Consider the following 27,073-nt stretch of genomic DNA (forward strand, 5'->3'; position numbering starts at 1 on the left):
CTTGTTTCCCGATCCCACGACTGGACTAGTTCGGTATCGCGCGGCTTTATCGCGGATTTAATTACAAGTCGAATGGACAATAGGAAGTTCAGTGGTAAACAGGGCAAAATTATTCCGTATTGCGCGTGTGGCATGGATCTGACCCCCTTTCATTGTCAGTCTTTTCTTCGGGTTCACTGGCGTGTGTCCATTCACGCGGCGTGCACGTTCTTGGTTAGAGCGTTTTCGATGCACTTGACGCATACTGCATTCACGATCGTGTTTTATTGCCGCATTGTTGCTACCTCAGGATCCGCTGAGCTAACACTCTAATGCAGTAGTTCTCGATCATTTTTTTTCTCCCGCTCACCCTTTTCGTCTTGCGTCACTCCAGATACCTATTCACGATTAGAACTTGCGTGTTTGTGATTTCTCTATAACTTCTGCTACTTTCGTCCAATCCATAATGAATTTTTATTTTTTTTTTAGTTGCTTTTTGTGCTGCGAATTTCTTACTCAGAATTAAAACCTGTTTACGCCCTCGGGGGCTGTAGCTATGCTTGAGCTACAGTACGGGGTTAGCAATCCCGAGGTACCCGAGCTACAGAGGGACCAGTGGGCCCCAACAAACTGCTGACATTCCTACTAGCAATAAATCATTGGACGATCAAATAATCAGGACCGGTGAGCGATAATTCACTGAAATATCTAACAATAGCAACTTAACGATCATCGATTTCCTCAAAATTCTTAAGCCCCCAGCCACTTTGTGCCCGACAATTGGTCGAACTATTGAAATTGAATTCCTCAAAGACAAATTACCGTCGCGTGTAATTACTCGAGAGACCGCTTTATCTATTACCTCGCATCTAACGGCGGAGTTAACGGTATAACGTTGGCGATCAGGGTGGTCTGCAGCTGTGCTTCAGTTGCTAATTCTACTTTCGATTGTTAAGAAGCAATGTCGCAACTACGTCACACGCTTGCGTTGCATAAAATCGGCTCGAACATTTCTCTCCTCGCTTTCAATGATATCGGGACGTTTCGCAAATGTTTGAATTTTAATGAATAAATAACGAAATGAAATGTCGAAAAAGGGCACTATGATTAGTCCATCTAGCACGCAAAAATTCAAACTTTTCGACGTGCGTCGATCGTCAAATATCCTTTGTTAGTATCGAGCACGTAATCTCGCAAAATTTGTCAAGCAAAACATTTCGTTACAGGACTCGTGTAACGATCGAGTGGTTAAATGGTTACCAGATCGATAAAGTAACACGTGATCGATTAATGATCGTTTTTTTTTTCCGCATGCAGGCTCGCGGCTTCCTGCAACAGATAGCTACGCCTCAGGCAGACAAAGTCCTTGTCGAGTGGGTGGAGCAGGAATCGACAGGAAGTTCGTCGATCAACGGATCGATTCTTATCGATCGTGCTCTCGCCAGCACGCTCCGAAATCCACCACGCGATTGGCCTTCCTCCCTTTCGATATGCTATCGCTGGGGACAGTAATTACAAAAGTGATCGATTCACGGACACGCGTCTCGACGTCGTTAATCTTATCGATTTTGTTTTTTGGATCGCGTCCTGTTTCGTTTGCGTAACCAGTAGACCACGAACGTTTATGCAAATCGCATGGTTTAATAGAGTGAGATTATAAAATTGCCACCTGACCTCACTTCTGATTGAGAACCATCGAGTAGCTTATTACATTTGGCACTATATTTTAAATGCAATATAGTAGTTAGACACCATCCATGTTTGAAGACTGATATTATATTATTTTCTATAAAAGAAACAATATTCCGGTACTTCACTTAGAAAGCTCCTAAATTATGTATTCACGTTTCCATTTCCATTGTGGTTCCATTTTTGTAGTAAAACCACTCGGCACATACTCGAAGCGAAAATTGCGCGCATAATTTAAGATCTGTAAACAATTTCTCTCCGTGGTCTTTCGCTGGCTGAAAACGCTGGAAGGCTGGCAAAGACCATTGGGATCCATGGATCAAGGTACAGCGCTCCCCAATGAAGAAGGTGAATGTAGGTGGACCTCCAGAAGATTCCGATACAGTTATAGCGCTCCACGTGCAACGAAATGAAAGGTTCCGGAGCGAGCATGTAGGGATCCGAGCGGAGAAGGCACTCCGAAGATGAGAAAAATGTCGCTCGGTAGAAAAGAACCGCGCGAGGATGAAAAAAGACGAGAAGAACGACTCTGGCCACGTGATGGGAGCGCAATAATTGCCCGTTGCGATACAGTTCAACGTTGACTTCTTTCTTCACTTTCCTGTAAAAGCGAATTCAACGTAAATGTATATATCGTTATACTATTCGTATAATATATACATTTTTCAACTGGAATTCAACAAAGTCCTCTGTCAGATACATTTCTAAAAATCCATGCATTGATAATATACCACTGAGAAAAGAAGAAATAGATTTCCCGAGGGTTCTAGACTAGAATAGCCTCTTAAAAAATTCAAAACACTGAATCCGCTTTTGGACAGTGTTTTAATGGGACTAAATTCGGGCCCAGCGGCGTCGTTCAGCCGCGCGATCTCTCAAGAGAAAAAGGTACAGCGACGATCGGTATCGCCAGGTGGGGGGCACCAACATCAAAGTGGGGGGCCGTCGAAAGAGCGGAAAGTGAGAGAGAACCCACGGGTCGCGCTACTCTTCATGATCGAGGGACACCTCTCTTTTATCCCCATTCCGTGCACGCGGTTAAAACGCGTCTCTTTCAGTTGTCGCTCGCCAACGTAACGTTTCGCGCGTCCCGGCGATTTCAACGAGCGAGCTCGCGATTCGCTCAGGAGCACGTGTCGTTCCGTCCTCGGCGAGTGTTGGTCCCGAAGAATTCGTTTCGTGGATCGCTAGGCGACAATTATCGCGCACCATTCGCGATCCTCGACTTCGAAGGCTCGCATTCGCTGGAGACGTCGAGAGTGAAAGCAAAAGGGACCGAGATTTTTTTGTTTCGGTGCGTGAGTGATCCGTGCTTCCGCTGAAGCTGAACCTGACCAGCCCTGCGTGAAGGCTCGCGCAGGAGAATGGATCGTTGAGCCAGGTAGGCTTTCGTCCTGTGCAGGATGTTGGAAGGACGAGGGCGGGTTGTCATCCCCTGGATCGTGAGAAAATAATACACAAATAAAACGAGAGAGATTTTTGGAACATTGACTTTGTGGGCCCGTTTAAATCGGGGTCCCTGAATACATGTTTTTTCTGCTCATGATGTTACGTATCCGAGCAGCAGGTAGTCGTTTCCAGCGAGGGGGGCAGAGGGTACTCGAGTTCGTTTTCGGTGAAAGCTCGTTTTGCATACCCGTCGTCGAAGAAAGCAATTCGGCGGGCGAAAGTGACGAACGACCAAACTCGTTCGGCCATGGACGAATTTTATCGATACGCGGGTAGACATGCGCAATCGTCGTCGCTTTGGTATTCCATGAATATTCTTCCGGTGACACGTGGTCCACGCGCGTGTACGAACAACGCCAACGCGTTCTCATGATTTCTTTCGTCGAGCCCCTCGGTTGTGCCATGATCCCTTGTTATTTTTTAAGTAGATTTGAAACGAAATAAAGTAAATTAGTAAGAAAAGTATTCTTCTTGGAATTATAGTTAAATATGATTTATTAGATTCATTTGGACCACTGAGGAGGGCCTTGATACTAGACGACGCTAGGACTGGTTGCAATTTTTATACTTGTTCGACAGTATAATTATTACAGAATGAATAGCGTATCAAATTCATCCACAGTGAAATACATGAATTCACACAGACGATTAAGTACCGAATTCTTTCAGATTTATTGCTCCCCTATTAATCACCGATAATGCGTTAGATAATCGTTATTGCTCGGACCGCAAGAAAGCTGAAATGAAGTTGCTGTTTATATACCAACAAATAACCATACCTTAATCAATGATTAATGTCCACCTCGGTGACGTTTGCGCGAAGTAGCGACTCCCCGCGATCGTATAAATAAAAAGGAAAGGAAGCAGTCATTAATCACGTCCAAGTAATCGCGGCTCCGGTATGTCGGGAAAGTTCGAATAATTCGAGTTCCGAATAATCAGAAAATGTTTCGAGCATCGATCATCTTCCGTCACGTCGAACGACAGAGAAGAAACTCGTAAACCATAGATGGGACACCATGGTACCTAAATTCGGTTCACCAATTTTTCATCCCGCAAAAAATGAAACATATTAAATGAATAGTCGAATATATCAATTCACACGGACGATTATGTATCGAATTCTTTTAAATAATCGATCCTCTTCTATTTTTATTTTTCACATTTTTTTGCAGACGCAACGGTAGACATGTCGCTGGCCAATTTCACCTTGCCGTATCAGTCGGCGACGCCCACGCCATTTTTCTACGGTGGTCAGAACGGAGGACACACGCCAGCGAACAACCTCCGTTTGAACGCGGTACTTCCGCCGGCACCAGCCATAAACTTCAACGAACGCGAATCCTTCCAAAATGAACCGTACATACCGCCCGCCGGCTACCAACAACAAAGACAACAGCCATCGTTCAATCGGCAGACGAGCACGAACCCGTTCGTTGAGCACTCGTCCTTCTCCTCGACGCAGGACACTAGGTACGCGAATTACAATCAGGATTTTCGGAGGACCCAGCCGAGGCAGCAACAGCAAATGAGACCGTCGCCGCCGCAGCAGCAGCAACTGCAACAACCGCACCAACCGCAACAGCCACAGCAACAACGAGTTCAAGGGGAGAGGGATCAAGACGATCTCAGGACATCTAGGACGCCTGAACAGGAGAGTTATCCTGAGAGACCGAACGGGTGAATATTTCTCGGAACAACGTTTAAGTGGATACGAATGCAGTCTGTATGTTTAATGTATGAATAATTTCGATGTTGGCCGAAATTATATCGCAAAACGACCGATATAAACGAATACTTACGAACATCATTCGAAATATGTGTTCTCAGAATGTCACGTTGCGACAATACAGGATATTCGGTCTTCCGGTCATTGTACGATTAACTCATATATCTGCCAATCACGTAAGCATTCCGACCATGTAATCCATAATCCGTTTCCAGTTCTTGTTTTTTCAACAGGATTACATATTTTCATCGTGTACGATGTTGTAACTGTCGCCGAAAAAAGTTCAAGAGCCTGTAATCGCATGGTTACCTTCAAATGGCCTTGAATTAAAAGTTGGCGAAGAATAACGCGTCTACTTCATAAAGAATTATGTGAAACTGGATTACAATGTACTCCACGGTAGATTTAAGGGTAGTTTAAATCATCATTTTGTTGATTTCGAATTTGTTTAAAAACTACAGTACGTTGCACTTTGTAATTTTTGCCTAGTCGCATTTGGCTTAATTTAATTGTTTTAATAATTCTCCGTGTTTCCATATACGTGCGTCAACATCATGAGACGCTCGTAATATTGTCAGTTAATTTTTCAGACAATTTAATATCTGGTTCTATCGATGCATCCGATCAGAGTTTCGATAAAATCCTCGTTCGCGGAGCAGCGAAAGTGGTTCGCACAGTAGCGTTTAATCGAGCTCGCAATTATTTATGTAACGATCCGTCGAACGGTTTCTTCTTGCGTGCCACGCATTCCTAATGAATTTCTGACGATCGTCTGACGTTACTCGTTCGCGGATTCCCGTTCTCGTGTGCGGTCAATTATGTCATCGATCCGCACAATGTCGTTTCTTTCGTCACACATCATTTATTTCAGACGCGAGTTATTCGTACGAATGTGTCACGTTCATCCGCGCACCGTTGTTTTTGTGCAAACGACGGTTAATCATCGTTGAAGATCATCGTTTTTCGTGATCGATACCTACCCTCCGTTATGTATCAACGTTGACAATAAGCACCTGGAATTCCTTGTTCCATTGGCGGAGAAAAGTGCTCCAATTTTTTACTTTTTCAAGTTCTGATCTTCAATATTCGAGTAGTACTCAACTACTACTGTAGTATTTAAATTATATTCGTCGAATGGTCGAATCGCCGAAAAATCCGAATTCTAAATAAATTTGACCATTTCCCGAAAAAGGTAGAGGTTGAATCGTACAATTTTCATTCAATCTGTACTGTTACTCAAAGAATGGATAATTTACTTTGTCAAAGATACACCAGAGTCCACGGAGAAGGCGGTAGTTCAGGCGCCAAGACCTCGGTCCACGCTGTCCTGGATTACGACGACGATTTCGACGACTACTACGACGACGACGACCAAGAAATACCAAGAGACGCTCACGTCACGCCCATTCAAGGTCCAATTTTTCTGAAAAATGGCTCGGTTCCCGTGGTGCCATTGTACTCTTACCCTCAGCTAAACAATGGCACGTTCGTGCAAATACCGGTAAGTCTGCAACGACATTAGAACTTTCGATATCTCTGCGTCCCATCGTCGAAGCAACGTCTGGCGGCATGCTTGGAGGTGCAATTCGAACGATTATGCGTGTTTAAACGTTCCCGTGGTTTATGTAAGTTTCACTTTCGGTAAATGAACCATTAATCGTCGACCGATCCATCAACCGATATCTCAGAAACTGAACGCCAAAAATGAGAGCGCCCTTTCACGAGATACCTTGCGTCATCGTTTCCAAACTTTTTGAAAGGTGCCCAACCCACCTCTAAAACGAAACGAGAATTTCTGCGCTTCATCGAAATTTCTCTTTACTTTATTTAAAATAAAAAACAATATATTTCGATTCCTATCCGATTCCTTAACGTTCGAATTCGTCAAGAATAAATAGCTACATCCGCTGGCTCCGTGAATCCGCGCGACGACGTAATAGCAATTAACTGCCATTCGCGTATTCCCATTAGGTGTATGTAAACTGACTCCTCGAGTGTGATATTAACTTGAGATTCTACGCACATACGCACCAGCGGTAATTGCAATCGCTTAGAGCCCGTGACACTGTGGATTCTTTAGCGCTATATTGTTCATGCAATTCTTACAAATGCTGAGTAACAATGGCGTGACTCATAGGCTATTGAAGCGGAAGAATTGCGAGTAGAAAGTATACCGAGTTATTCGCACACGAGCTCCGATCGTGGAATATACAAGTAGATTTCGTCAATGCTGGTTCCTGTGTTTCCAGATCTCGTTCGCGTTCGGGAACTTCCACCGAATCATCCGAAAATGTCGTTTAGGAAACAAGTTTGCAAGTTTATATGTTTATATGTTTATATGCTTGTAAGTTTACAAGTTCACAAGTTTAGAATTGTATAAGGTTGTAGATTCACAAGTTTAATAAGTTCGCACATAAAAATTAGTAAAATTGTGGAGATTCAAAGATTCTATGAAACAACAAGTTTCCAGGTTGCTGGTATACCGAAAGTTCACAAGTACGCGAAAACGTAATAAAATTGATACCGATGTTCGAGTAGGCATTCACGTAGCGACATTCGAATGGGAATATTCAAATACTAACATATTCGAATTGTACCCGTGGTAACGGAGTATCGAGTATCCTCGTAGCGAACAAACCGAGCGGGTCCCAAGCTCTGGTGGCATCTAGCGACAGCTGGATACAGGACTCCTGTTGGTCGATATTTATGTTCCCCGAAGAGATACGTCGCAACCGTAGTCTCGTACTTGAAAGACCATGGCACACGTTCGAGGATCGTTCGAAAGGTGATCGAACGCGGCCGTGGCTACAGGAACGTTCAAAGTCTATATCACCGTCGTGACATTTCCTCGCAGCACCCGTGACCCCGAGTATCTTCCCTAGAATCTCGCGAAACGTACGATCAGCTGTGTGCACACGGTGTGCCTCGGTTACGCTTGCCCAGGTGTTTCGCTCGTGTCGCCTTTTACCATTGTCGTCGTTTATTTCTCGCTGTTGGTGGATTCGTGCGCCACGGAAAAGAATTCCTGGCACGACATCGCAGCCAGAGGTCAATCGGGACGCTGGCATTGAGACGGTAACCCTTTGACCTCAACGACCACTAAGATCGCGGAAGAAATTAAAAAAAAAAATAATATTATATATTATAGTACGTAATTCTTGATACACTATAATCAAGATATAAGCATACAATTTAAAACGTTTACGTAAGAAACAAATATTGTGGTCGCATACTTATTATTTTATTATTTTACCTGGTAGGTATTTAATGCCTCACGAATATCGATATTTTTGCTTACGTGAACGTTTTAAATGGTAAACATATCTCGCTCAATATATAACCACATTATTAACATTAACGTATAATTACGATTACTCGATCCGATTACATTACCAGGGATAACAATCGCGTACAATAGCACAATATTGAAAACACGAGAACGGGATCACGCGTGTACCTACATACACTACCAACCAAAAGTATGAGATCGCCTGGCTTCTTTCAGGAAAACATTAATTTCGCGACACTTGGCCTCTGTCTGCATTAAATTACTCCTAATTAGCAATTGTTCTGCGATGATCGCTAGCTGCCGTACCAGATACTTCATTTGTATACAGTAACGCAATCGTAAACGTCCCGTTAATTGCCTAACCGTTAGCTTAGTGTTTCCAGTGGGTGGAAAATGATTTCTGAGATGCACGAACACTCTGCTTTTCTCACGATGTTCGTTAATGTTCGATACAATCGTTTCGATTCTGTGTCAAATTGTCATTATCGCGTATGAATCATCGAGTTAATTATTATTCGATAAATTATCATACAACTTGAGTACTATACGATGACATTCTTTAATTAGCATACGGTTTGAATAATATTTGAACAGTACGTGCATATCATTCAAATACAACTTCATTACTCCTGAATATTCCTGATTTCTAACAAAACTGAAATTGTATATTGTTAATTCAATGAATAACTGGTGGAAAGAGTCTCGTTTCCATCGTAAGGCTTCCATACTCTTGGCTGGTAGTGTATGTATGTCAGTCCCCCACAGTTTATCGTGCGTGACCAGTCGTAATTACACGCAATAGCATGCAAATCCCAATAACATCTATTAGCATATTAAGAAGTTTCGTTTTCTGGTGTATTTAAACGTTTCCACTCGAGGGAACGACACGGAAGCTGACGCTGATAAAATATTCCTCGATCGGGCTATCGAGACGATCGCGCACGAATAAGAAAATTCAACGTGACCTGGCACATAGAAAATATAGACTCCGCTCGGTACCAGCAATTTTTCATCACATTTCACTTGTTACGTCGCGAACGAAATATCCGTTACATCATAATTCAGGACGAAACCTCGCGCTACATTTTGTTATTCCATCCGCGGACCCTGGCTGAATCCAAAATCACGAGGCGGGAAAGTGTTCGTTCGTCGACGACTACGCCGAGATGTTTCCTCCGTAGTAAATAACCACGGAATCGAAAACGGCGTCGCAAACGATTACGAAATACGCGTGGCCATTGATTCCCATTAGCGCCAGAGATCGTTTAATCGGTTCAATGTCGGTCCGTGCTTAGAAACTGTTTCGCGCCAATGATTGCTCCTTTCACCAGCCGCTGAACGTGATTGTCGTCTTCACTCGGATGTCGGGGAGGACCCGTAATGGCTACCGAGATTATTCCCTGACGAATCAATCCGAGCCTCCAGTGATCGAAAAGCTGGGAAATTATAGTATTCGAGGAGTGTGATACGGTTCATTATTTTCATTATCGTTATTCAAATATTTGGTAAATATTAATCGAACGGCATTTGGTGGCATTCCTTAATACTGTTCGAATACTTTTCGAATTCTGTACTTCGTTAAATGACCCACGTCCGTTACAACTATTCCACTCCAGTAAAACGACGGAAGAAACATACGTTCGCCTCGGGGCCAGTTGTCGGATAGTAATTATAAGAACGGATTAGTGTAAGGAGCATCGTTACGTCTTCGATATGCTCGTTGATGAGATTGCCATAATCCTGACGATGTCGCAAGGAGAGGCTTCTTTCCCAGCATAAGTTTCAAATACATTTGAATTTTTCTGTCCGATAATTTCTTTCTTTTCAAATGAAATACTGTCGCAACGCGAGGGATTTGCTCGACCTCGAAGCTCGGCAGTTTTTCGATGGATTAAAAGACGTTCGTTTCAGTGAACGACCGCTTTTTATCGAAGTGTATTATAAGGTCGTTAAATCTGAATTACATCGAGCAAATTCATTTAATTTTATGACGACTCTTGCAAAATCCGTTGAGGATAAACCTCGTCGGACGGTTTTATGACTATCACGTTTACGGGTTCGTTCGATGTGATGTAAGATCGATAGCATGATCGATTTCTTTCACTTGGATATTCTGTTGGATGGTTCCCACCAGGCCCAGAGAAAATAAATCGTGACATCTATTCAAACCTGGGACTACTCCAATATTCCATTATGTGAATACTTTCAAATATTTTAATATTCAGGAAACAGTGGTGGTTAATCCTGAATAAACGGCATTAATTTTTGTCCCATTTCTAGTTCAAAGTTTAACTGAAAAATTGATCTACCAACTCATCTAACAATAGCGAATTAAAATGTCAGTAAATCAATTAGGAACTGACGTTATTACTCTATTTAAGTGATAAGACAGATGCGAGTTAATCTCTGCATTCAATTCATACTAGAGACTGCGATTGACTCGCGTGGCCAAGCAGCGTGATTCATTTCTGGCGGGCAATCCATCGGTCATACTTTTATCGCGTATGCGAACGGTCTCGAACGAGTCGAGCCGGTGAATGACGCCTACCGACGGCTGTCACGGAGACACGTGTGTGTAGGTAGACGTATCGTTAACCGAGCCGACTTCCGGTTATAGGAAATTCCGCAATTGCGTGAATGTTCGCGACGTTGACCGCGAACGATGCATGATGACCTCTATGATAGTTTGCAACAGCGAACATCGGTTAGGTGCTGTGTAATATTGAAATCGTCTACGTTATGTTGAATATTGAAATCGTCAACGTGACAGTGCATCGGATTGAAATATACAGGAAACATGTGATACATTGTTATTTTTAAAGAAAAAATTTATTATGTAATAGCAGACAAATTCGCTCAAAAATTTGTTTAAAGTTACGATTTAACATGGAGAACCAGAGACACTTATTCAGGAAATACTTTCAAATTAACAATGTAACGCACAGCACCAGATATATGGTATTCCAGAATTAATTTTGAAACGACACTTTAGCACATAGGGCCAGTGCCAATTCCAATTACCCTTTCGAGTCCAGCATTAACCGCCGTGTCAGTCTTCCTACAAAACAATTATTTCCTCGTTGGAAACGTCCTTGCGGTCGATCGTGGGTGCCTGGCTACGTTGGTAAACCGCTTCTTATACACGGTGTTCCGTAATTCACGATACATTGTTAAACAGGATGATTCCATATTCAAAACTGAATCGAATAATAATTTGTTCAAGAAATACAGAAATGCTTACAAATTTTGTTTCTATTCGATAGAAAATAGATTATACCGATGTTGAAAAATCTGCAAAAAAAAAATGTGAAGAAGCATTTCTTGACGCTTCGTCTACAAAAGAAGGTTATTCCTAGAGACGGAGTTTCATAATTGACATAATGAGCTGTTAACAACGGCGGTGCAGCCCATTTCAGGTAACCAACCCACGCGCTTGGCTGACCCTACAGCTCTCACGCTATTCAAATATTACTTGAATGAAGCCTTCAAACGGAATCTGCGAGTTTCATGACAGCCTTAATAATGTCATTTCTACTCTTGCAAAAGTTTTGACAATTACATCTGTATTAATGATTAAATTCGTGAATTGATTCTATTTGTTCTCAGTCCTTGATAATCACATAATTTTCAAAGAAATTGTTCTTTACTCGTAAGAAAAATAATATTTGTCAACCAGTTTGGTTGGTCACAATTTTTTTCATGAAAGGAATCGCTACGTCTTTCTATTAATTCTAATAATTCAATAAATTCGTCATATATTAATTTATGTAAGAGCAAATTCTTGAATTTTAATTTGATAAATCCTTTTCGTGTCTAATGAATAAATTGATAATTTCATTAGTAACGCGAAGAATAACCTTGTTCATCAACCTGCTAGACAATTACATCTCTTCGCGTATTAATTCAATAAATTCCTCACAATTTAATTCATACAACGGCAAATTCTTTAAATTTCAATTAAGTGAATTCAACTGCAACGTGCACAGGTGACACCAAAGCAACGCGTTGAAACGTAAAATAAACAGTATCTCGTTCGAGACTGGAAAAATGTTAAAATACCTGCTGGGTCTCTTATCAGACTCATATACCGCGTGGGCGCGATTGAACCCAGTGTTTGGTCGAAGGTATCGCTTCACGTTCGATCGGTTCCACGGGTTATGTGTGTGCAATTGTGCATGCACGTTGGTTCTTTGGCATCGTTCGCCTCGCGTGTACAGTGCAAATACAGTTCCAAACGGTCACGTACGCCTTGGGCACCGTCGAGGCGCGGTTTGCTCGATATCGATCGTTCATCCGTAGCCAAGGATCGTTTTATCAAGGATCCTTTCCTGCATGCCCCGCGTTTCCACAGCTCCCGTAATTTTCCACTAACTTATCGCAACTTTGTCACTGGTTTATCTCTGAGAACCCCCCTCGAGCGTTTTTCTGTTATCCACGATGCTTCTTATCTTAAACTCTTACTTTCTCGTCTCGCGGTGCTTTCGGTATCGCTATGCATACGACGAGATGAGCAAATTTTCTCACACGAATGGAAAATTTTTAACGAAATATCTTGTATCTTTGTTGCAGATTCTCTGGACCGCCCTCTCTGTTGCTCTGGGAGTGGAATTGAGAGGGGACTTGATACGTGGCGTTCCATGCATTAAAAAAAACCATCAGCTCTTCTGTCCAACTGCTGGAAATGCATATCCGATGTAATAGTCGTAATAAAATTACAACAATGCTTTACATAATTTTCTTACGTTGACATACCGATGTATTAGGTTTTTCCAAAAGCTTTCTTTTTTCTGGTAAACTTCGTAAGGAAGAGTTTCAGTAAAAATGGGTGGAACGATATGCTGCTTTCAGAGAACGGATAGAGCGTTTTATCGACGAAAATAAAGCGTTGATGAAGAGGATGTACGGTGACTTTGAGATGAGCTCGGGATATGGTTCAACGACGCGTGAACCCGGCCATCGAACGCGTAGAAGAAGAAAAAGCAGGGAAGCTGGGGAGGACGACATCCCGGACGGTGGTCCTAGTTTCCAGGACCCCTTGGATCCGGATATCGAGGTTAATGGTGACTCGTTATTCGGTAACGTCAGGAAGACCAGGAATCCGAGACAGTCGCCTGGAAAGAATCGAAATGAGAGCGGAAGGTACATAATTTTCAAACTTTCTTGGTTTTTGCTGTCTCACATTGCTACGGATGAACAGACATATATTCAGTCATTTATAAAAATAGATATATATTAAAAATTCTTCTTTTTTTCAGAGTCGATGCATGTGAATCAAAAGTGGAGATCGTGACGCCATACTGGGCCAGCAATAGCGCAGGCAAAATTCGTGCCATCGTGAATACTCAACACTTCGAACAGGCCATTCACCAAGAGGTTTGCTCGTAAGTGTAAATTGGTAAACTAATGATGCAGAATATAAAATAATCACAGATTTAATTTAATTGTTCCGTTATCAGAGGCGATAGAGAAAAACTGTATTTAACTTTTCTACGTGAAATTTAATTCTCTATCAAATTTATTCGAAGCATTTCCACAAATTTTTGCGAATAAGGAACGTACATCAATAAGAAACCGAAAGGATAAGAGTCAATAAAATTGCAAACAGGCGAACTGCAAGAAAGGAACGTTCCTGTTTCAGGAAAACAAAGACGAATCGTTGCAGCGTGGACTGTGGCTGCGAGCAAAAGTACAAATGGCACAGACTGCTCGCTTACGACCCTGATAACGACTGCAAGGGGATCTTCATGGACTGGTTCCTCTTTCCCTCCTGCTGCGTCTGCAGATGCGATCCGCTCGCTAACAAATTTTCCGCCTCGAGTAGTCGAAATTGAAATGATTTCTCAGGAGTCTGAGCGTTTCCTAGGACTACGTCGTTGTATTTGAAATTCAATTGCAGTCACGAAGGTGGGGAGACTGCAGTGCCGTGCACGGATCGGGACTTCCGTCGAATCGCGGATCGGTTTAGTATTTCCGTTCGCGTAGCGTGCGCGTGAAAGGGAATTGAATTTCATCCAAATGCTGTTTTGTTAGCCTCCCCGGCATTCGTGATCCCTTACAGTGACGTTTTATTAAGGGGGTACGCATGGGTACTTCAACTTCAAGGATGGATCGATGAAGAACTACGTCAGAACGAAGTGGTATCTTTAAAGTCGAGAGAAACACTTATGTTTCGATCTTGTAAAATATGAATCGGGAACATTAATCATTTGGGTTCTTTTCGTTCAAAGGAAACTTATATTTACGTCATGGGAAAGATTAACAAGAGAATGCTAGCGATCTGGGTTCTTTTCGTTAAAAAGAAGCATATTCAAATTTAATTCATGCAAAATGTAAATAAGGATACACCGTTTATAAACATTGCACTCCTTAAAAATAATATTAACTGGTTTCAGAAAATGAAATTCGTTTATGATGGTAATAGCAGTTTTGTTTGAATTTCTGAAACTTTAAACAAGAAAGAGTTGAAGTCCGCCCTTACCTTAGGCTAGTTTCGACACACTTCCGTGCTTGAATCTGTTATTTATAGAGTATGCTGCTTCAAAATATCGAGGAAACGCCCCCGTTCTAATTACAAGCATTTCTCTAACGCGTTAAGTAATAATTGAAATAATTTTCATAGGTAAGCAATTAAGTAAAAAATAAAGGTAAGAATAATATTTTTTTTATACAGACGTTCATGTAAACGAGAAGTATAGAATAAATACCTTAGGTTTTAGAAAAATATGCTTTCGAATAGCACATTTTTTTAATTATTTTAAGGAATAGAATTACGTTACTGTTACTGCTATAAATTAGTTTCTCATTAATCTTTTCTATAATTTTATCCTATCCCAACAATTCTTTTAACGAATACGATATTTTGTCTCTTTTAAAGGTTTCATATTTAAATAAAAATATACAATGTACATACTGTTATTATTATTGCTCTTAAGAAAACTAGTAACCAATTGAAATAATTTTTTTAAGTGGGTAAAAAGTAAAGACACATCCGAAAATTACGAGAAACATTTCGATTCAGATATACATATACATATATTATATATAATAAATTTAATCGGTTTTACAAAGTACATATCGCGGCGATCCTGCTCTACTCTAAGGGAGAAAAAAAAAACATAGCAACAAAGCAATTTATTCGCAGACAAACACCTAATCTACAACTACTAAAAATTGATGAATTTTCTGAAAAAGTAACAAAAATTACAACGAAACGCTACTTAAACGAAACGCAGACATTCGCTGGCCACGAAGTATCATGGAAAAAAATTTCGCGTTTTTCTAAGCGTTGGACGGATACCTGATAAGCTACATTTTCCGCTTGCTTTTGCCTTTTAAAGTAATTTCGCAATACAAGAAATAATGGAGCGAGAGAGAAAGACAAAGAGAGAGAGGGGAGAGAGAGAGAGAGAGGGAGAGAGCTTAGAATAAAAGGAGGAAAGGGCACTATCTACAATAGCGTGCGGTTTTAAACGCGTATTAAGGCAGAGCTCTGAGTTCGTTTACAAGAAAAATTAAAATTTTTTTCCAATTTAAATTTATATCACAGTCACAACGTTACCGAATAACAGTGACGAATTTGAATATCCTCCAATATTTTTTCGCCCTCAAACAATCACTCCTGAAAGTGACTCATTTCACGAGCCAATGATCCAGAACCCCGCCTCGTTCAATCAAGAGTAACATGAATGGTGACGTGGCAAATTCAAATGAACAGTTTCCCTTTATCGTACAACCACGTCACCGACCTGTCGGATCTATATACACAATATATGGTACAAAAATAATCATCTCATTTGGAACCGTGTTTTCCTTTTTAACGAAACTATCGTAGATCGTTACGCGGGACGATTAAATTAAGTAAAGCTTTCAGCGCGTTAGCGTAACTAGGTGAAACGCGCGTCGAATGGTCTATTTAGTACCACGGCTAACGAGGTATCTAACTATAAAACGCTAACGTGTTCGATAGTCACCACTTTGGAACCGTCTTAATGCAACGTCGTGCGCGACAACGAAAATTGAAAGCAACGCTGTGGGGAAGGAGGTAACAATCTTTAGCAACCCTTCGCTGCACCCATTTCTTCAGATCTAATCCAACAAATCGGAATTTTGTATGGACGAAAACTATAGCGTAACAATTCAAAATCCTTGTAAAATTTAGGAAACGTTTTCAATTTTCTTTAATGTATAACATATTTACTGCAATAGCAATTATTCGAATGTTGCAGGTATGCACCAGAATGCAGCGAAAGGTTGACCGCTAAACGCTGAGGACCACTAAGTCCTCAAACAGTCAAATGGAATCGTGCTCGAGGACTAAAATGACGAAAAGATAAAATAAGAAGAGTAATATGAATTCCCAGAGCAGACGTATTTAAGTGTATCCTCATAAGAACGTTTTATTTTTGCTAGACTGGGAAAGAAACTCACGTACTGCTGATTGCGTTTCAACTCACGACGATTCTGACAGTTTCCCTTTTGGCTTTGAAAACGATACCCTCATTTTTAGGGGTTTTTGTGTGCACGAAGGGGATTGATATTAGAGGATGTTCTTCGATTGGAAGAAACGATAACCGATAGCGGCCATCGCGACGACGTAGAGAGGTAACATAATCGGTGCACTCGTCGCCGAGTTGCAGAGGTCGGTGCTGCAAATGTGGCAGGATTCGATCATGTTGCGTCCTGAGATCGCCATTGCGCTGCAGGGGCCGTTCACTATGTCTGCTTCGTCGACGTTGGGGATTGAACACTGACGGATCACCACTCGTTCGCCATTTTCTGAAAAAAAAAAGAGTTATATCGATAATTTGGGAGTCGATGACACTGTAATTCCTACTGTTGAATACGATTTAGGACTACTCGTCGACTTCTCCTGTAGTTGGATGTAATTTGAATAGTATTCAAGTTCCTACTCTTGAGTATTAATTTGTTTAAAAAATAGACGACGATCAAGTTCGCAATCGTTGCACTACTTTCTCGGAAATTGATCGTATAAACGGATTCTTATCGCCGATTTGGCGCAGAACGACCCATTCACGATTTCCGGTTTACATGCGCAATCGACTGCGCAATGGGATTTGTTTCTGGCTCGCACAGGAATAGAGTATTGTTCGAACGATATAGCGCAACAGGTTGTGTAACGCTGGTGAGTCAAAGTATACCGAGATTCTCCGGAAGTAATTATGGCATTGTGCATGCGAATAAAACCTGGTTCTTTTGTACGACGATTAATAATGCGTTGCAGTGATAGTTTACAGAAACTCTAGAATAATAACGAGCACGAGCAGTACCGTTAGCACATGGCAATATGCATATACATCTCGGAGGCAAACTATGGTTTACCATTGGATTAAATTTTGTTGCAATTTACGTTGTAATCAAAATTTTAAAAATCAGAAACAGATATCTTACATTTACATCGTAATAATCTACGGGTTTTTATGTTGCAGACGTGCGAGACATTAATTGGCAATTATCAACGATCATGACGTTTCTTTCCCATCGTGAACATCATTCAGGGTCATTCTTCACAGCTCCTCCAAGCCTATGACGTCCAAGTAATTGCGGGATGTTTGCCTCCATAATACAAGGCGCTACTTGTCGGTAAACAGATTAGGTAAGAATACTTTTTTTCTAAACGTTGCATAATTATTATCAGCTGAATCATGCACACGACGAACCTCTTGTTTTGAACATAACATGCGTCGTAATCCAAGAATTCCAGTCACGTTAATACGATTAACCTCAATATTCGAGATCCTACACCGGCATGTGATTTTTCTTTGATGCGGGTGTGGTTCCGACCTTGGCAAGCACATAATTATCGCAATTATGGCAGAGAAGCGCGTGCCGTGAGTCACGGGCGCGACACTGTGCGCCGCAACGATCGGCTCAAAGACGATCATTATTGAATCATTGCGATGATTTCACGCAACGTTCAAATACGCCACTGTACATAAGGATATCGGTCATAATCGAGTAACCTGTTGTTACTCTTACTTAACTTGCGATTGGTAGCAAGAAACCTCGGTTTGCGAATATTATTAGCAAAAGTAGACGTTACAGAAAAAATAGTGATTTATACAAATCAGGATTTCTATTCACCAATGAATGCATGTCCCCAAAAAAGCGAAAAGAATGGTCGAGTAATAAATAAAGATTAGATCTTTCAAGTTTTCGTCGATTCGATTGTTTGAGTTTTATGAAAGTAAACAAGTAGAAGGCTGCCAGTTCGGAAATTCTTTTACCTCTCTTCACGATTTTCCGGCATATGGGCTTCGTTGTATCATAGTTGCTGCTCTCGCATACTTTCGTACGGAAAGTCGATTGATGTTCCGTGATATTCATTGGGTCGCCGCACAAAGCGTTCGTATTGGACGCACAGTCCCAGCATCTTAAAGCCGCACCTATCGAATACATAACAAATGATCAATTTATACATCAAGCACAATAATATCCGTATCGGCATCTCCAAATTAATGTGATTCGAGCATACGTCTAAATATCTATATTATTTTTATATTTATAGTTTACAAAGATTTAGCATAGAATCGTAGTGTTGCATTTCTTGTAGCGAAATTACTGCAAGAATTGCTCCTGCAACAATGCAGAATGTTTTCTCAGGATTGTATTTAACCATAATGAATCTCGTTCTTTAAAGATTAGTCATTTCCCTTTGTGTCGCAGATCACGGAAATTCATAAGAGCGGAGTAATTACGTAACAAATTGCATCAGATCGGCATCTAGACACTCCGCGTTCGTTATTAAATTATTCCACATTGTTATGCGACTATGGAAAAAAAAATACAAACAGTGCGCAGAATTTTATCCAAGCTGTTGCAATTTGTTTTGAGTTTGATCTCGTTTGGACTATCGTCATAAAAAAATTATGTCATGTTAATTCGTTTGCTTGAATTTCCAATGTGATATATTCATTGTGGTTGAATTTTTATTTTGTATTATTTATTTTTATTTCAACAAACCTATCCATTGCTCAGTAACTGAGATAACGTGAACAACGACTGAATTGTTGATTTTGCAGATTTAATGTTCCATCGTTGCAATATCTAATTGAAGTATTGAAGTAATTTGTTGCGCGAATTAATAATGAGTAGATTGTAGAACAGTTAGCTTAATACGTTTGATAAGAAGATAACGATTAACGATCGCATAACGAGACAACAAAACAAGCAGTAACAAGAATAATAAGTGGAGCAAGTAAGACAATACAAATGGAGATTTTAATAGAGAAATGACGTACCTAGGTTTCTTTGCTCATACTCAAGCGAACCGGTTATTGAATGAGTCATTTCGACTTACGTTGAATCGTGCATTCTTAAATCCTCTGACACTTTATAAAATCCTCAACAACAACATGTATTAACGAAATAGTTCTATTAGAGAATTATAGTTTTACAATTTGTGGACGATACGATTCTGTAAATGTCGTTATTAAAATATTGGACTAAGTATTCGAATACAATTATTCAAATAATGAAATAGGTATACGAATATCATTATTTGAGTATCAGACCATGTATTCGAATATCATTACCAATTCCAAAATTGCGCTTAAAGTACATCGAAAATTAGGAAGCAGCTGTCTCCTGAGAAGTTTCATCAAAATACTCGATTTGTCTAGAACAACAACGCATAACATCACCTGACCGAAAAATGTAAACGTTTTCAGAACTCCTCAGAAGGCCCAGAATTTCCTGAAAGTATCATAGGTCAACTCACCTGAGCGTGCGAGAAGGACCAACCCTAGTGCTAGCAGCATCCATTCAAGCCTGGAGGACATTCTGATGGGCGAACACGGAGAGTTCGATGCTTTCGTCGTCGAATTCGATGGATGCTCGTCGCGACTGGTCGCAAAAACAAACACGGATGCTCGTTGCTCCAAGGAGTGATGTCACTGGCGTTCGGAATTAGACGGAAAGGAACTGACCAGCGTCACGGAACGTGTTCACCACGATACTGAAGAGGCAACACCCCCTTTTTGCCGTGAGTACACACGTTCTCCTTTATTCCCCTGTGCTCCCTCTCCCTGGCTGCGTCTCCACTCCTCTCGTCGACGGCACGCGGCTAACGTGGACCAGCGTAATAACGCGTGTCGTGCCTAATAACCTCATAACCCCTCCGCGGCACGATGCAATCGCCAGGAAGTAGGAGTCAAGAGCAAACAACGAGTCGAAGGAGCCTACTTGAGCTGAACGCAAGAGACGAAACAATAATTGCGGCCGGAGGGAGGGAGATGCCAGAGCACGCGGCCCTCATTGGACTCATTAGGACAATTACGGGCCCGTAGAACGCTCTTGGGATCTTTCGAGGTGGAAACCAGAGTATGCTGGAAACTGAAGTTACGCATTCGTGCGGTTCGACAGGATTTTTCGGATTGCGGCCAGAGGAAGATTGAAGGTAGTCGTGATTCCAGGCTTTGGAGTGAATTAAATAGGCGAAAGGGGAGCACGAAAGAATAGGGTTACTTTGGAATCGGAATTTAAGTGGTGGGGATAGAGTCAAAGGGTACAGAGTTTGTTAGAGCATGAATTATATCGTGTATTGTCTTGACGATTAGTTTTTGTTAGCTGCGTTATCTGTTTTCGGTTAGAGTTAGATATTCGAGGTGACGGGTTTAGTGTAACGCTTGCAGTGTAGGTGATGTGTACGCGTGGTCTTTTGTAAGATTTAGTTTGTTTAACAAAATTGGCCTGTTGATATTCGAATACATCCACTCGTTCCGATGATAGAGTAATTGAATTTGAATTACACGAATTGCTGACAGATCTCTAAACGCAGGATTACAAAGTGGGGCCTGCCGACTCGTTAAGGAGATCTTGGCAGGGGTCAGGAGACCAGTTAACCCCCTCAAGGCATTACCGAATTGACTCGAGCATTTGACCCTTTCTCCACGACCACATACGCGCACATGCGAGCCCCGCGTGCATCCGTGCACACACGTTTCCGTGTGCGGCATTTAAAAGTCACCACCATCGACGCAAAGCTCGCATCCAACCGGGCATGTTCTCCCTATTCATTCATAAAGCCATTTAATTTCTGCCTTGGATGTCAACAGCCATTTCCGGTCGTTTCGACGTCATCGTCTTTCCTTTCGTGCGACGAAGACGTTCGACTTGAAAGCTGAGAAAATGGAATTTCATTATTTTATTCGTTTGGGGGAAAAATGGGTAATATTTTCCTGACACTTACCCTTAAATGTTTGACGTTATATTAATAATAGTTTATTATCTATATTTTATACAATTTTGTAGAATATTTTACGATGTGATCGCAGTACACAGGATTTGTATAATTCGTAATAATATAATTCCTTTAATAAATTAATGTTTTATTTTGCTTAAAGAAATTACTCGAATAACGTGGATACGGAGATTAGGAGCAGGACGAGTCCCAACTGTTGCGACACGAATAAATGGTAGGATCCTTGACCGTTGCAAGCGTAATCGTTGCAAAAGGAACACGTGATGCTGGAGTTTGGGAAGTACTCCTCGTGCTGGCAGTATCCATCGATTTCGCGTGACGGCACGCAACCTCGCACCGTCACTAGGACGTCCCTATCTGCATCATTAAGGAAATAGTTGCTTCATCGCCACGTCACTTTCAAGGTAACATTTTAATTGCAAAAACTCGATGCCATAAATTTGATGAAAATTAATACCGCGAACGGAATTGTCGGTTATCGCGTGATTCGGATTCGAAGTATTCAGAGGTCGAGTTCCCTAGGAATGTTTCTCGACGATGATGTTTTTTAAACAATTCCTTTTAATTATAATTACATACGGGACCAATGAGATTTTATTCAAATCAGTAAATAATATCATATCGTACTATAATATAATAATGTGTATCGTCCAAATGTGTTTCTTTTAGTAAATTAATGTTTTCTTGTGAAAGTAGAATGTTGAAGTTGAAGCAATTCCTATAAAAAAATAGCAATAACGATGCACTAGATAATTCTTAAGCTGGATCAATTAAAATCTCTGCGAACATCAAAATGTACGTCCGATAGTTCCCTTGTTAATTCTAGTTTATACGTACAAGTAATGAGGCTTTTGAGACAATGATGAGAGTCGTTTTGGGGACAGAGGACTAAGTCGAAGTGTGGCGTGGGGTTGTAAGGGTCGTTGCATTCCGTCGTGTGACCATCCCTTAAATCAGTATTGCAGGCGTAACACCATAAACTCTCTCCTCTTGCGCACCCTGTCGAGCAACATTCAAGGATCTTGAAACTCCTCCAAGGAAACAATCTTTAACTAATTATATCCCCCGTCATCGTATTTATTATACATAACCAGTTCTCTTAACATTATAAATTTTTATCTTCAAAGCCACGCAAACCAACCGTCGCCAATTTATCATTGTCCACGATAACTTCTTTAACGAGATAAGTTGGGGCATATATGAGATTTTCTTTCCCGAGGAGAAGCCGCGTTACATGGAAGAACGTCATTTAGAGAACATTCTGCCAGACACAGTACATCTAACGAGTTGTTTCCTCCCTTTCTTCAGATGCGACACAGTTACCGTAAGAACCAAAACGGAGGTACTTTTCTCATTAAGCGTCTTTCGCCATAACAACCCCACTTTGCAACACGATTCCCGGCTCTATTCGTTGTTCTTAATCATGCACGAAAACCCTCGACACTTTCGTCATCACTTTCGATATTACGCACGCCAGTTTCAGACTATTTATTTGTTTACTGTGACGCAGCTTTGCGCACGAAAGAAATTGTTTTTCAATTTTGGATCGACTTTCAAGATACATTAAGATTTAAAGAACATTTGTAAATTGTCCTATAGCCAAATATTTCACTTGATTCCAGAAATCAATTCTGAGATATCAATTCGTTGAACGCAGACGTTTGACAGCTCCATTAAATTAAACGGATTCGTACCTTGGTGTACTAATTTCTCGAAGGAGGGAGGATGAGGGTGGTAATAGCAATCACAATTCACAATCTTCACTTACCGAAACTCATTAGAACGATCGCTGTCGTTAAACTGCACTGTCCAACCATGGTGGTTCCACTTTGAGATCTACTTCACAAATCTTCTCGTTAGCTGTTATCTTATCTCTCGCAATAAAATCAGGAACTACTATGCGGCTGGAGGTGTCAAGACGGTGAAAAATATTACAGTGTTGGTGTTCTGCGTCTCGTAATTGCAATGAATCGATTGAATCGTAGTTGAATATTTTTTGTATAAAATTAATGTTTCAAAAAGTTTGCCGTTTTTATTTTAAATATTGTGCCATATTTAAATTAAAAAAAATAAATTAGTTGCATTATATTTATGTAATTAGTTGAATGCATTCCAATACCATCGTTCGAACTATTGGCATACTATTGGCAAAGAAAAATAGAAATTGTTATGAATATTTAATACATCCTACTTCGTAAACATTTATTTGAAAAACGAATGCGATTCCACTTCTGGAGTCAACTATCAAGGAAGCATGGATACCGTTGCAACGACAATACGCCTCGGTCTTTCAATATACATTTTATTGCTCATTATAATCTTCGTGCAATAATATTTTATTTGTCCTTGAGAAGCTCGATAGCATAATTTCACTGTGCAGATGCTTCGGTCGAATGTCACATTTTTGAAGCCCGTTCCGTCTGCGCAAACACACATATGTACGTATATAATTGTATTTAATAAATTTACGCTCGCATGGTCGAACCAACGATTCGCGTAATGCACTTTAACAAGTACAATAATATTCAAATATTTCATTGCAAACTCGCGTACACGCGAACATGGTCGCGACACGCTATGGCGCGATCGTCGATAATTATGTTTGATCGTTGTATACACCTATTACACATATATATAGACCCCTTCTTTAGTTCGGCGTAGAAAGTTTCTACAACGTGGCTCGAGCGGGGCTGGGACTGATCAAATTATTAAATATTCGAAGACTTTAGGAGTATTCCAGTATTCGAATACTACTAGTTGAGTGTTAGTATTTAAATACTATCATTCGAGTATTACTATTCGAGTGGTAGTACTTAAATAATATCATTCGAGTATTGATATTATTATTCGAACATTATTATTGAAATAATATTATTTAAATAAGACACTATTCAAATACTCTTATTATATATAAGATCGATGTGGTCCAAATAAGAAAGTATTCGAGTATTCAAATGAGTAGGACTATTCAACTAAGAAAGCATTCGAACATTATTTCTCGAATAAGGAAGAATTCATATAATACAAAGACTATACGAATACCAAAGTATTTGAACGCAATTCGAACGAAACTCGTGAAGTATTGGAATCCCTGCAGTGTTCGAATAATCGAATACAGATGAATTCGACAGTCCCAGCCCCTAATCGCGAACGAGATCGAATAGGTCACATATCCGTTCGTAATTATTTCACGAGCTTCATTCATTCGTCGCGAGGAAAGGCGAGATACGAGCTGTCCCGAAACGAATTTAACGAACAAATTAACCAGAATGTTGCGTTGCAAAGTCTTTTCTTAACGTTTGCTCGAGAAATTTCCCTCCCTATCGTGGTGATTTCGCGAAAATCCAACCGTTTACTTCGAGCCAGGAATTCCAAAGTTCGTCGAAAAAAAAAAAAATATACGAAGAAATTTCAATGAAACTCGTTTCTCTTAAGAAAGACGTACAAAAGACAAAGTTTCTTTCGAAGAAGAATATAACAACGTAGAATGTCAGACTCGTTCTCGATTTCCAGTTTGATAACACAGAAAGAGCGAGAGAGAGAGAGAGAGAGAGAGAGAGAGAGAGAGAGAGAGAGAGAGAAAAGTATTCGCAGTGCGCAATTCGTGAACATGAAACAACGTGGAACATCGATGAACAATGTGTATATGGTGTTCGAGTTTAAGAATGCGCTGTGGAACGATCGTAACGCGCGGAGATGAGCAAAATTCTTATCTGGCCGAAGATTTCGAATAACGAATAAAAGGTAAACAACTTTCGATCCGTTACTTGTTACATAATAATTCACAATCTACGTTGTGAAGCGGAGTTGTAGTAGAATTATAATGTTGCATGGTGTTTTTATCAGTGACGTGTTAGTCGAATAAAATTTCGAATGACAAATAATTGTGAAAGAAAAGAGGAACTGTTTATTCTTTACTCTTTAATTAGAATTTGATTTGTGAAATGAAATATTTCACAACGAATACAAATTTAGTTGTACAATTGAATAAACGAATAGATTGCTACGCCTTAAATTTTATTCGTTATCCGTTACGCGAATAAAATTGTGCCCATCTCTGGTGGAACGTCTCCGATGGCGGTCGCAATTAATTCTGTAAACCAGTGCACGAAGGTTACGCTCCGTTGTAAAGAGCGCCAAGGATTACAGAGCCGACCATCGACAATAAAACAAGAAGAATCCTGGCCGAATTGGCGATCGAGCTGTTGCAAGCGTCTTCCATACAGAGCTCGCAGTGCTCCACACTGATGAGGTCGTTATTGAACTGTCCTTGTATCGTTTTGCAAGGATCGATGGTCTCCGTCTTCGCTGTCTGGCAGCTTCTCACCGTAACCTCCTGTTTGTTCACTGATAACAAAAAGTTTCGAGCATTTAGAAATCTTTGCAAAACGATAAGCGCTGATATTTGACTCTTGCTAACAAGAAGCATTTACCCAACCAGGGCTGGGTGGAATTTAGAGGAGGAGTCCACGTCGAAAACAACACGTCATGTAAAGATAAATAACGGATCTGAGTTGAGTAAGTTTTGTTCTGGATAAGGAATGAAATTTCCGAATTTTCTCAATCACGCCCGTTTTGATTAATTTTTTTTTTTCATTCATACGAATAAACCTCGAATTTGTATTCCTTATTCAAAATAAAATATATTCAACTCTGTAATAGATGCTACATACTTGAAACGAAATAACGTCTAAATAGGAAGCTCCAGCAGGTAAAATATTTTTAATTTCTTAACTTTAAGCTTAAAAAGACTGTTTAGTTTGTTCAAAGATAATGAATAGACGGTTTACGTTTCAGGATCAGTTTCGCGCAGGCCATGGGTGCAACAGCCTGGTACTGCTGCGACGAGTGCGAGGTGTCGACTTCGAAGATGCGAGATATTGTACTCAAACTTTTGTGCTGTAGTACGGTCCGTTGCCAGTCGGCCATATGTGTCAGAGTGCATTCGGTGGGTTCGATGTTATTTGCCTTTGGATCAGTGTCACAGCCCGGTTGCGAGAACGAAGTGCACATGTAGCACTTCAAAGTTTCGTCTGCAAAAATGACACAAAACGAGTTGAACGTATACCAAGATTTCTCCTATTTACGGAACGTGGCCAGGTTACAGTGGTATTTTATTAAATTAACAACTGGACCTCGGGAAAGTCCTTACTTTAGACAATTTAATTTTACTCTACCGACGAAACGTTTCAAATTTCGATAATATCATTTTTATGTTTGATAAAAAGGTTTTAAGTCGAAAATTTGTGATTTGAAAATTTCATAGTATAACCATTTAAGTTGTGGAGATATAAAGAAAAATAGTGAGACCTTCAGATCAGGTTGTAAGATTTAAATTTTGGCAACTTGGTTTGTTTGTATATATAAATTACAGGATTTATTACATTTTTAAGAAACGTCCATAGATGCATAATATCGCATCGGTCGTATTAAATAAATTATTTTAACCACGTAACTCGACAAGATCTCAGTTAAAATAAAAAATGTTGCATCTCCAGTATCAGAGGTCGCCAAATCACGCTACAGTTCGCAGCGTAGTTTGTGGTGGAAAAAAAAGAACTTGCCGTGTAAAAATAAGTCGTACGTGCGAAATGGAAATTTTTCACTCGCTCGCCCGCGTTCTCGGCTATGACTAGGCTAACGTATCTCTCAAGAACTCATTATTTTTAACCCACCGTGTGCCCGTACATGTTGTCAGTGGCATAATTTCGCTGCTACC

The 27,073-nt window shown here is 40.5% G+C and overlaps 4 protein-coding genes and 1 long non-coding RNA gene across 6 annotated transcripts in view; 2 read left to right on the top strand and 3 right to left on the bottom strand.

Moving 5' to 3' along the window:
- On the top strand, positions 1–15,295 carry LOC128895545 (protein spaetzle 3). Of its 2 annotated transcripts, none has more exons than XM_054158242.1 (7): positions 1–663; positions 4,293–4,797; positions 6,113–6,347; positions 12,705–12,829; positions 12,984–13,274; positions 13,391–13,516; positions 13,774–15,295. In XM_054158242.1, the coding sequence occupies exons 2-7, from the start codon at positions 4,307–4,309 to the stop codon at positions 13,964–13,966; spliced, it is 1,461 nt and encodes a 486-aa protein (XP_054014217.1). In that variant the 5' UTR covers positions 1–663; positions 4,293–4,306; the 3' UTR covers positions 13,967–15,295. The 2 variants fall into 2 exon arrangements, with proteins under 2 accessions (XP_054014217.1, XP_054014216.1); XM_054158241.1 differs by lacking the exon at positions 1–663 and adding an exon at positions 2,674–3,049.
- Positions 15,131–20,009, bottom strand: LOC128895573 (uncharacterized). Its single transcript, XM_054158299.1, has 3 exons — positions 19,873–20,009; positions 18,380–18,538; positions 15,131–16,910 (listed from the first exon to the last, which is right to left on the bottom strand). The coding sequence occupies exons 1-3, from the start codon at positions 19,931–19,933 to the stop codon at positions 16,672–16,674; spliced, it is 459 nt and encodes a 152-aa protein (XP_054014274.1). The 5' UTR covers positions 19,934–20,009; the 3' UTR covers positions 15,131–16,671.
- LOC128895581 (uncharacterized) lies at positions 17,612–26,291 on the top strand. Its single transcript, XR_008461818.1, has 4 exons — positions 17,612–17,748; positions 19,823–20,550; positions 21,497–21,758; positions 26,152–26,291. It is a non-coding gene; the product is annotated as an uncharacterized LOC128895581 (long non-coding RNA).
- LOC128895575 (uncharacterized) lies at positions 21,392–23,495 on the bottom strand. The gene is made up of 3 exons (XM_054158301.1): positions 23,123–23,495; positions 22,192–22,353; positions 21,392–21,711 (listed from the first exon to the last, which is right to left on the bottom strand). The coding sequence occupies exons 1-3, from the start codon at positions 23,169–23,171 to the stop codon at positions 21,500–21,502; spliced, it is 423 nt and encodes a 140-aa protein (XP_054014276.1). The 5' UTR covers positions 23,172–23,495; the 3' UTR covers positions 21,392–21,499.
- LOC128895572 (uncharacterized) overlaps positions 25,236–27,073 on the bottom strand; it is a 5,159-nt gene continuing 3,321 nt past the window's right edge. The window contains exons 2-3 of the mRNA XM_054158298.1: positions 26,145–26,387; positions 25,236–25,701 (exon numbers count right to left, since the gene is read on the bottom strand). Of these exons, the coding sequence (XP_054014273.1) occupies positions 25,469–25,701; positions 26,145–26,387 (476 nt within the window). The 3' untranslated portion in view covers positions 25,236–25,468. The remainder of the gene's footprint in view (positions 25,702–26,144; positions 26,388–27,073) is intronic.

The sequence above is a fragment of the Hylaeus anthracinus genome, unplaced genomic scaffold (assembly GCF_026225885.1).
Source record: "Hylaeus anthracinus isolate JK02 unplaced genomic scaffold, UHH_iyHylAnth1.0_haploid 5, whole genome shotgun sequence".
Classification (NCBI taxonomy): Eukaryota; Metazoa; Arthropoda; class Insecta; order Hymenoptera; family Colletidae; genus Hylaeus; species Hylaeus anthracinus.

Bases quoted from the DNA above. Each gene is read 5' to 3' on its own strand.
- LOC128895545 (XM_054158242.1), top strand. From the start codon at position 4,307: ATGTCGCTGGCCAATTTCACCTTGCCGTATCAGTCGGCGACGCCCACG. The intron at 6,348-12,704 runs GTAAGTCTGCAA...TCTTTGTTGCAG, and splicing joins GCACGTTCGTGCAAATACCG to ATTCTCTGGACCGCCCTCTC. The intron at 12,830-12,983 runs GTAATAGTCGTA...TGCTGCTTTCAG, and splicing joins GCTGGAAATGCATATCCGAT to AGAACGGATAGAGCGTTTTA.
- LOC128895575 (XM_054158301.1), bottom strand. From the start codon at position 23,171: ATGGTTGGACAGTGCAGTTTAACGACAGCGATCGTTCTAATGAGTTTC. The intron at 22,354-23,122 runs GTAAGTGAAGAT...GTTGCTCGACAG, and splicing joins GATCGTTCTAATGAGTTTCG to GGTGCGCAAGAGGAGAGAGT. The intron at 21,712-22,191 runs GTACGTATAAAC...TTAATGATGCAG, and splicing joins TCTCAAAAGCCTCATTACTT to ATAGGGACGTCCTAGTGACG.
- LOC128895573 (XM_054158299.1), bottom strand. From the start codon at position 19,933: ATGTCCTCCAGGCTTGAATGGATGCTGCTAGCACTAGGGTTGGTCCTT. The intron at 18,539-19,872 runs GTGAGTTGACCT...TGTATTCGATAG, and splicing joins GGTCCTTCTCGCACGCTCAG to GTGCGGCTTTAAGATGCTGG. The intron at 16,911-18,379 runs GTAAAAGAATTT...TTTTTTTTTCAG, and splicing joins CCGGAAAATCGTGAAGAGAG to AAAATGGCGAACGAGTGGTG.